The sequence below is a fragment of the Terrapene carolina genome, unplaced genomic scaffold (genome assembly GCF_002925995.2).
Source record: "Terrapene carolina triunguis isolate 2854851 unplaced genomic scaffold, T_m_triunguis-2.0 Scaffold141, whole genome shotgun sequence".
Taxonomy (NCBI): domain Eukaryota; kingdom Metazoa; phylum Chordata; order Testudines; family Emydidae; genus Terrapene; species Terrapene triunguis.
In genome coordinates this window covers 2672970-2682798 of record NW_020664492.1, presented here as the reverse complement: position 1 = coordinate 2682798, position 9829 = coordinate 2672970, and the positions used below count along the sequence as shown (strand labels likewise).

The window sequence follows — 9829 nt, the reverse complement described above, 5'->3', positions numbered from 1 at the left end:
ACAGAGAGAAGAGACCATCGGCTTCACAACTCTCTGTCCCCAAGCAAATCTCCTGAAGCCTAGCAGCCTCAGAAATGAAGCCCAGCCCAGGAGAGATCAGTTTGGCAACACCAGCTGTGACAACACCTTTGTTTGAAAGTCTCTCCAGATTCTTCTTTGGAGTGATTGCTAGCTGAGGAAAGGAAAATGTTGAGGACAAACAGGCAATTAAACACTATTTGCCAGAATGATACAATAGTGAACAGTATTTCAGCTCGTCTTTAAAAAACAAGCTGCAAAAATATTACAGCCTGGGACTACTATTTGATATTCCTATGAGCATCAAGATGTGGAAGCCTAAAACAACATGGAAAGGGGAACACACAAAGCAAAGAAACATGGAGAGTTTTGTCTATGGGGCAAAGTTCACGTGTTTTTATTATATATACAAATACATACACACAAATGTGTGCACTGTACTGTGTGTGTGTATATATATATATATATTTACATCTATATTCACAAAGAAACACCCTGAAGTAGATTTAAAGGCCATATCCAGGAACAGAAGATATGAACTCTAGTATTTGTACTAGAATATATTTTATCTGTACAAAAAACCCAAATATGCATATATTCATATGGTATAAAGCTTATTAACAAAAAATATTCTGCTACTACCATTAGGTATAAAGCTTATTAACAAAAAATATTCTGCTACTACCATTAGGTTAAATAGATGGTTTTACAAGATTCTTTAATAATGCAGTATAGAACATTTCTAAAACTAGAACCAAAATAAAAATACATAAATGGGTTTCTATTCACAGGAAAATAGTTGTTCAATATGATTACATTTCATATTCCAGAATAGGGAAACATAGCAAAATTTTATAAATCTCCTGGGATGCAATTTAATTACTGCATCCATTTAGAAAAATAGACTTTTAGGATGAACAAAGCTGATTCACTTCCCCTTTCCCCAACAGTGTGTCTATCTTTTCCCTCTCTTGTTTCCAGCTGGAGGTTTCTTCAGCTGAAGAAGTTGCCCTCCTGTCCCAAAACCTGTAGATGCAGGATTAGACACCCCAAATGTCAAACCAGCCGATGCTGTGATGCCAGGATTACTGAAGTTAAACCCAGATGTAGTTGAGCTGCCAAAGCCTTGTATGGGAAGGAAAAATATTTTAAAATCAGAAGTCAGTTAAATCATAACTTCAGATTTGCCCTCGCTCCCATTTACCAGGGATAGTTACTTATTGAATTACTAGTAATTACACTACTCTGAAGATATCAAAGTGGACCCACAATACTATGTCACATTCCTAACACATTGTTTTAGATTTGCTGCATTGAGTCAGAGGCATACAGTGCTTGCACTGTAACATCTAAATTACTATACCCTATAGCGTAATAGTTATTTCACTTTGTTATTATCTGTATTACAGTAGCATCTAGAGTTTTCAACTGAGATTGGGGTCCTACTCTGCAAGGCACTGTGCACGTCTGTCCCTGTCTCTGCATGTTTACAATCTGCCTAGACAAGCCAGACAAAGGGTGGGAGAAGTACAGGCACAGACAGGTGAAGTGACTGGCCTGTGGTCTCTCAGCAAATCAATGGCATATCTGGAATAGAGCTAACAGTCTTGTGCCCTCTTAACAAGACCACACTGTCTTCCTAATATGTGCAACACAGGTCCTAATCTAAAATGGAAATAAGTAAACACTAAACATCCATGCCAAGTTTTAGCTATTTAAAAAAGCCCTTTTGAATTAGTGCACAAAAGACAGCAAGCTTTGGAAAAAACAAAGAATAGCTCAGAAGATGTTGCTAAAGTAAACAAATGAAATCCATCAATCTTCCTTTAGAATGAAACACATGAGAAATTTTGTTCAAGAATTTACAAAACAGAACTGGTCAAATACTATTTTGCAATAATAAGCAAGTAAAAACACCAAGTTCACTCAGATTTGTGAGGTCATATTAGTTATGCATAGGTATTTGGACAATAGCTGAATATTTATGAAAGTGTTAGAGAATCTTAAGAGTTTCTGAAAGATTAGCATGATTCATAACTGCAATTCACAGCAGAAGTTCATTATTCATCCTTCTCCTGTTTAACAACTTTCAGGGAGATGATGATTGCGTGCGATTGGTCACGTTAACGAATATGTGAATTAATCTTGAATCATGAAAAGGATAAAAATCATTTACTGAACACAAATAATTGAAACATTAACAGAAATTAGGATTGGTTCACAAGCTATTCACAGGCAGAAAAGGAGCTAAACCCTTAATGAGCATTATTTATAACAAGTAGTTTAACCAGTACTAGTTATAAGTATAAAAGAGAGTCATAAAATGAAAGCATCTCCATATTCATATTCAGTATCACTGCCACAATGCTATAAAAATTTCTGTAGGTTTGGAAAAACACATCCTAATTTACTTCCAAAATATGCCTCATTTGAGTCGCAAAGTTATCTATGTTCCACACAAATTTGATGTCCTCTCACTTCTATTATTGAAAATTATTTATAATCAGAAATAAAGAATCATGAAACTCAGTTTCAAGTTATTTACATTAAAGGAATAAATCCTACAGCACTTTAAGACTTGTGCATAAATAATTGTGTGAACACTTCAATTTGGACCTTTGTCCATCACCTGGGTGCTTCATGCCAAATAGAAACACACACAGGTACAAATGCTATACTGGCCTCTTCAAGACTGAGGCAAATAAAACTCATATACTACACCTTGATTGTAACCCATTATGATAATTCAGTTACTGCCTATGCAGATCCTCGCTCTTGGGATACCACTCTTGACTCATGATTTATTTTGAAAATTTCCATACGTTGCAATATTTCATGTACTTGCTTCTTGATGCAGAAATTGTTATGCAGGAGGTCAGACTAGATGATCATAATGATCCCTTCTGGCCTTAAAAATTATGAATATATGGAACAGTAAGAATTAGTGAAGTACTAATCCCTAATTCAACTGCTTTTTCATATCAAATTAGAAATATGATCAAGGAAATGCCATGAATATGATTAGACTTTAATAATGTATTCAGTGAAACTTTTGTTTGATTTAACTCTGCCAAAAGGATTAAGCCATATGCAAAATGTATTAAAAAAACAACCTATCAGATGAACCAGATAGCTCTCTTTTTGCTATAATTACAGATTTGGTGGAAAAACCTTCACTGTGCACACAACTGATCTTTCTTTTAAGAAAAGTTTACCTTACAGTAACCGTGGTTCTTTGAGATATGCATGTGGATCCCACTCTAGGACTAGCATATGATTCCTGTGCATGAGATTGCAATCTCTGAATAGCAATGTCTGTTGAGCCTCGCTGCAATGTCCTTGTGCCCCCCATCCAAGAGCATCATGGGCAAAGCAGCCACAACCATCCCTCAGTTCCTTCAGAATCCCAGGTAATAAGGACTCTAAAAAGTGGCGATGAAGGGCAGATCCTGGGATGCACACGGATGACACATAAGAACGGCCGGACCGGGTCAGACCAAAGGTCCATCTAGCCCAGTATCCTGTCTACCGACAGTGGCCAATGCCAGGTGCCCCAGAGGGAGTGGACCAACAGGCAATGATCAAGTGATCTCTCTCCTGCCATTCATCTCCATCCTCTGACAAACAGAGGCTAGGGACACCATTCCTTACCCATCCTGGCTAATAGCCATTAATGGACTTAACCACCATGAATTTATCCTGTTCTCTTTTAAATGCTGTTATTGTCCTAGCCTTCACAACCTCCTCAGGTAAGGAGTTCCACAAGTTGACTGTGCGCTGCATGAAGAAGAACTTCCTTGTATTTGTTTTAAACCTGCTGCCTATTAATTTCATTTGGTGTATATAGTAACCGCTTTAAAAAGCTGGATACAGGGGGGCAAGGGAGAGAAAATAAACATGACTGTACTGGAGAATGGCATGCTAAGCTCATTATAAGGTGGACCATAACTGAACTAGGAGTCCAAAGTGTTTCAAATACAAAGTATAATCAAGGACTTTAGGTATAGGAGCCTCCATTAGGTCAAGGTTGTGTGTGGGGCTGCCCAAATTGAAAATCTTTTCCATTTACAGGAATAATTTTTTCTTGGGGAATGCTTTCTGCTTTGCAGTAGGATCTTCTGTACTTGTAGAGAACAGTAAATCAATAGCACTCCACCAGCCAATATCCAGGCTGTCAGATGTAACAATTTCAAGTCTGGATTTAGTATTTGACCTTGATTCTGTGATACTATGTTTGGACAGTCTGAAAGTGGTATTGGATGCTGAATAAATGTCTTGAGGAGATCTGTTAACCTAAATTGTCTTGGCCAATATGGAGCTATCAGGATCAGTATGAATTTTGCATATCACTTTGGTTATCGAAGTAATAGGTGAAAACATGAGTCTTTGATCCCATGGTACACGAAAAGTGTCTTAGAATCCTGGATTCATGTCTCCATTGGAGCAAAAGGCTGAACACTATGTGCTGTTTGATGACAAGTCTATAACGGGATATTCCCATTGGTGAAACATTGGCACGATGGAGTTCTTCAGAGATCATGTGGCTGGTAATGGATTGGCTGATTAGGAGGTCTCCTAAATCATTGCCAACTCCTAGAAGACAAAGAGTTACTTGGGTTATCCGCTGTTGGCACCACGTCCATCACTTTCATTGCCTCCTGACACAGGAGTGATAAGCAAGAACCTCTTTGCTTGTCTTATATAAATGTATTGCTGATGGTACTGTCTTTGAGAATCTGAATCATGGAATTCTGTAAAATAGATATGAATGCAATGCATGCTAATCCGACTGCTCATAATTCTAAAACGTATATGGGTGGAGTCACACTTTTTAGGGACCAAGTTCCTTGTATATGGAGTTGGCCAAGACATGTGCCCCCACCTGTTCTTGATGCATCTGTGATCAGTATCTTTGCAGGAGGAGGGATGGAATGCTCTTGAGGTCTGACCTTCCATTCAGTGCTGATAAAATGTGAGCAGGGACCATAACTTAAATACCCATTTGATTTCTCCTGGGGTGATACACAGACTTTACCTATGCCCATTACAGTGCTGGCTAAAGTTTGGCTAGTGGTGTCGCATACATGCCAAACTGATATGTGGCCAATAAGTTTGAGGCAGTTTCTTATTGCAGTTGATGGATTTGTTTTGATACTGGTAATGATCATTTGGATAGACAGAACTCTGTTGTTGGAAGATATGCCTTTAATGATTTGGAATTGACTAAGGCACCTGTAAATGTTATTGTTTATGATGGGGTAAGAGATAGTTTCTCATAAAAATTCTCAATGGAGCTCCAGCTGTCTGAAAAGGCGAAGGACATAGATCCAGGCTGTGGTGACTTCCTGATGAGACCTGTCTTTGATCAACCAATCATCTAAATATGAGTAGATGTGAATGCCTCATCATCTCCTCAGCTGTGCTGCCCCTATTCCCAGACACTTAGTGAAAACTGTCGCTACTCTGGAAAGACCAAACAGTAGAACATTCTATTGGTAATGATTGGGACTCACTGCAAATTGTAGATATTTCCTGTAGGCTAAATGAATTGCAGTATGGAAGTATGAGTCTTGGAGGTTGAGAGCCACAAACCAGTCCTGAGCCTAGGAAAGGGATGAAGAAGGTGAGCATTCCTATCCTAAATCTGAGACAGTGTATATGTTGTTTAGTCCTCTCGAGTCTAGGATAGGACAAAGACACCCTTTTTGTTCTGAAACAAAAATATCAAGAGCAGAAACCCCTTCCCCTGTACTCTAGCGGTACCTCCTCTTTGGCTCACAAGCAAAGCAGGGAAGCCATTTTTTAGCATTTTGTAAGAAGGATTCATGAAGAGGGATGGGGAAGGGTAATGGAGCAAGGAAACAAACTGGATGGAGCACCATATGAGACAACTTCCAGCACCCATTGGTCAGTCGTAATTGCAGTACAAGCCTGATGGAAGAAAGCAAACCAGAATCTGAAGGCAGGATCTGGGGATGGCTCTTGCCTGATTTTGTTGTGGTTCTTAACCCTTGTGTCATACCTGCAGACTAAGACTGATCAAAGACCAAGAAAGATTAGCTCCTCTGAGAGAACCTTGGTTTCTTTCTGGGCAGTTATTCAGAAGACTATTGCTAAGGGTAAGTAAGGGTCTTCTATTGAGACTGCCCTTGGTATCTCAAAGGGCTTGTCATTTGGCCTGAGGCACAGGATGCTCAATGAGCAAAGTGTGGCCCTGGAGGCCTTAGGGAGCGTAAGACATCACTGGTGACCTTCAGCAATGATGGTTTTCAACTCTTCTCTGGAGTTGTCAGGAGTTATCTGATGTGGGACAGGGTTTTGCAAAGATGACTTGATAGGTTCGTATTCGTAGCTGAGGTGACGCCGACAAATAAGCCTTTCTTCCAAAAAGGTCTAGTTTATTTGGTTCTTGGTCTTTTGGAGGGTTTTTAGACTGTTTAGATTTCTTGTGGGCAGAAGAGAGACCATTAATGAACCTGGAATTGGGTGGTTATAAAATTGTCCCTTTTGGGGTAACTGGTACTCCTTTTCCATTCTTTAAGCAGTTTGAAGCAAAGCTGTTGACACCTGATAGAGTCTTAGCTGGTTCTAAGATGCCCTCATTAATTGACAGTGCTATTCTGGCAGGAGCAGAAGAATGCAGCATATCTGAAAGCTTGGGAGCTTCTTCTTCAATTATTAAAATCTCTATTTTGAGGATCTCAGCTGTATGAGAAAGCAGCCTCTGGAAGGCTCTAAAATCACCTGGGACTGGTACAGGAAACAAGAGTGTTTCACTGGGAGAAGACAATGACTGGTCTCAGAGGATGAAAGGTGTTGCTCAGAGGGCTCTGGACCTGACTGTTTCTCCTGTGAATGCTATTCTTGCTCCTCCCTGTCTGTACCACACCCCCTATCTGTAGAAAGGGACCATGGCCTGTGTTTTATTGAGTGGTAAGATGGAGACCAGCTCCTGGATACTCTAGATGGAGGTCATCAGTATGCCCAATAGGACCAACAGGGATCCACCTGGCTCTGGTAACACTGATCAGACCATTGCCATGCCTGAGATGGATGAGTCAAGGCTCTGAAGTGAGCATCCCTGGTTTGTAGAGCAAGGCTTTCTCCTGGTTTCTGAGACACAAACTGCTAGACGGCAGAATGAAGGTGTTCCCCAGTGAAGGAGAAAAAGAGAAAACTTTCTCTAGAGGTGGCACTGATCTTGAGGAGGACTCAGTACCAAGAGACCAGAGGTGTGTACGAGTGCCCACCGTAGTGACATTGATGTGGAATGTGGTGCCAGAGACTTAGCTTCTACCTTTAACCATTAATTAAGGCTTCTATCGGGAGTGCCAATGTCGATAGCTTCCAGCATTGTCACAAGTAAGCACAGAAGGTTCCCTGTGCCTTTTCAGTACTGTGTCAGAAATTGAGTTGGTGTCATTTGTCTTTGGGTGCAGTCCTCCAGTCCCAGAGGAAAATGAGTTTTTGAATGTCTCCTTGTGGACAGAGGGGGATTGGTGGTGGGAGCAATATTCATTTGTCTGTTTAGATATTCATTGCCTAGAGAAGGCAATAACAGTCTTCAGTGCCATGGTGGTAACCAATACTGAGGTAGTCTTCAATGGTCCTATATTCTTGCCTGACAGTGCTGTGGACTTCTTGCTAGTACTGACCTGGGGTGCTGTGTGCTGGCTAGCAGGGACACTGGATGACTGGGACTTAGTAACAAGGATTAACCCCAAGATCGAGATCTCAAACACACGGCCCGTGGAGTTATTTGCTGTGGCCGCCAAGCTCCTCTCCTCCACCGGTCTCCTCTCCCAAGCAGCATGCCGCGTCCCCACTCCTCTGCCTACCTCCAGGTGCTTCCTACCACCAAACAGCTGTTTGGCAGCACTTAGCGCTTTCCAGGAGGGAGGGGGGAGGAATGGGGACCCACACACTCAGGGGAGGAGGCGGAGAAGAGGCGGGGCTGAAGCGGGGATTTGGGGAAGGGGTTGGAATGGAGGCAGGGAAGGGGTGGGGACTTTGGGGAAGGGGTTGGAATGGAGGCAAGGAAGGGGTGGGAAGAGGAGGGGCAGGGGCGGGGCCTCATGGAAGGGGTCGAGTGGGGGCGGGGCTTTGTACCTTTATATGAAAAGGTGTCAGTGATGCGGCCCTCAGGCCAATGTACTAGTCCTCATGGTGATTTGAGTTTGAGATCCCTTCCCAAGATGGAACTGGTCTCTTCTAATGGCCTGAAGTCCTTCTCATGGATTGTTCAAGGAGCTATAAATTTATCCAACTGTCCCTGGATTTTCTTGTCTTGGTCAAAAAGGAAGTGTATCCCATGCAGCAGCCTGGAACATGGCTCCCACCAGGACAAAAAAAAAAAAAAAAAAAAAAAAAAAAAAAGAAAACAAGAAAAAAAAAAAAAAAAAAAAAAAAAAAGACAGCGGCTCTGGCCATCTGTAAATGGAATGAGCCTCACAGATGGGCATGGTCTGAAGCCTGAGGGCTTTGAATCTGCCACTTTAAGCAAAAAGTGGAGAGAAAAAAGTTAGTTACTTTCCCCCCCTTTTTGGCAACAGTGCAGTAAAACAAAGAAAAGAGGGGGAATTTAAAGGGAATTAATCATAACTGACTAACTAAAAGAAGCAAATTTTGCTAAGAGGTAGTGGGTAGTCACTGCTTGTTCCATCTCATTGCTGGGGTAGTAAGAAGAAACTGAGGAATGGTTGCTGCTGCTCTGCCCTTTATGCTCTCAGATGGGGGCAAGAGGACACGTATGGTACAGGGGTGGCCTAACAGATACCACTATTCCAAAGCTCTGATCTCGTGCACATCAGGTGCATACATGCATGAAGTAGGACCGACATGGACACAATCGAAGAAGAAAACTTGATACAATATTGCATAAAATGTAAATAAGAAAGATACTGCATTACTAGATGTATTGTTGTATGGGTAAAAAGTTGGCTGCCATTGGAAGCAGTGAGTAAATATTAAACAATGTATTTTTTTTTTTTTATTAAAGTGAGGGAAGGTTGCTAGTGGGGCCCAGAAAGGATCAACTTGGGGAACTACATTTTTCATTCTAAGACAGTGTAAACTATACAATTAAAAAATTGGACATGGGATAGATCAAAAGTTGGGAATTATCTGTGAATCCTAGAGATGGGCTGTGATAAATGAAGGGGGGGTAGCTCCCTTTTATGGACAACCATACAGTCAGTAGCTATAGAATCCTCCTTAGCCGCTATACCCTAATTGCCTTAACTGTAAAGGGTTAAGAGAAGCTTAACCTGAGTTGGCACCTGACCAGGGGAACCAATAAGGAGGCTATACCCTTTCAAATTGAAAAAACTGCTGGGTGTGGGAGGTTTTTTCTTGGTCTCTCAGGCTGGAGAGAGGGGAAGGCAGCAACAAGCTGTAAGCTTTAAGCCAGGTATGGGAAATCATCAGCATCATACCTAGAAAACTCCTAATTTGGAACTCCAGATATGTAAGTAAGTAGCATAGGAAAAGTTAAGACAGATGTGATTAGGAACCTTTTTGGTTGTTTTGGTTTGTGGATTCCTCTGTGCTAACCCCAGGTACTTTTGTTTTGCTTGTAACCTTTAAGCTGAACCCCAAGAAAGTTATTTTTGGTGTTTAATCCCTAAAGCCTAAATTTTCAGATGTGCTTCTTTTTAAATAAATTTTACCTTTTTTAAAAGAATCCTTTGATTCCAAAGTCCTTAGACAAGGGGTTGGTCTGTGCTCACATTGCTAAGACAACTGGTTGGTATTTTATTCTCAAGCCTCCCCAGAAAAGGCAGTGAAGAGGCTTGGGGGGGGGGGGGGGGGA

The 9829-nt window shown here is 41.2% G+C and overlaps 1 protein-coding gene across 1 annotated transcript in view; it reads right to left on the bottom strand.

Moving 5' to 3' along the window:
- Nucleotides 1-616: 616 nt before the first annotated feature.
- The window catches only part of LOC113406836 (nucleoporin p58/p45-like), a 51352-nt gene continuing 42139 nt past the window's right edge, over nt 617-9829 (bottom strand). The window contains exon 16 of the mRNA XM_026653616.2: nt 617-1143. Within this exon, the coding sequence (XP_026509401.1) occupies nt 974-1143 (170 nt within the window). The 3' untranslated portion in view covers nt 617-973. The remainder of the gene's footprint in view (nt 1144-9829) is intronic.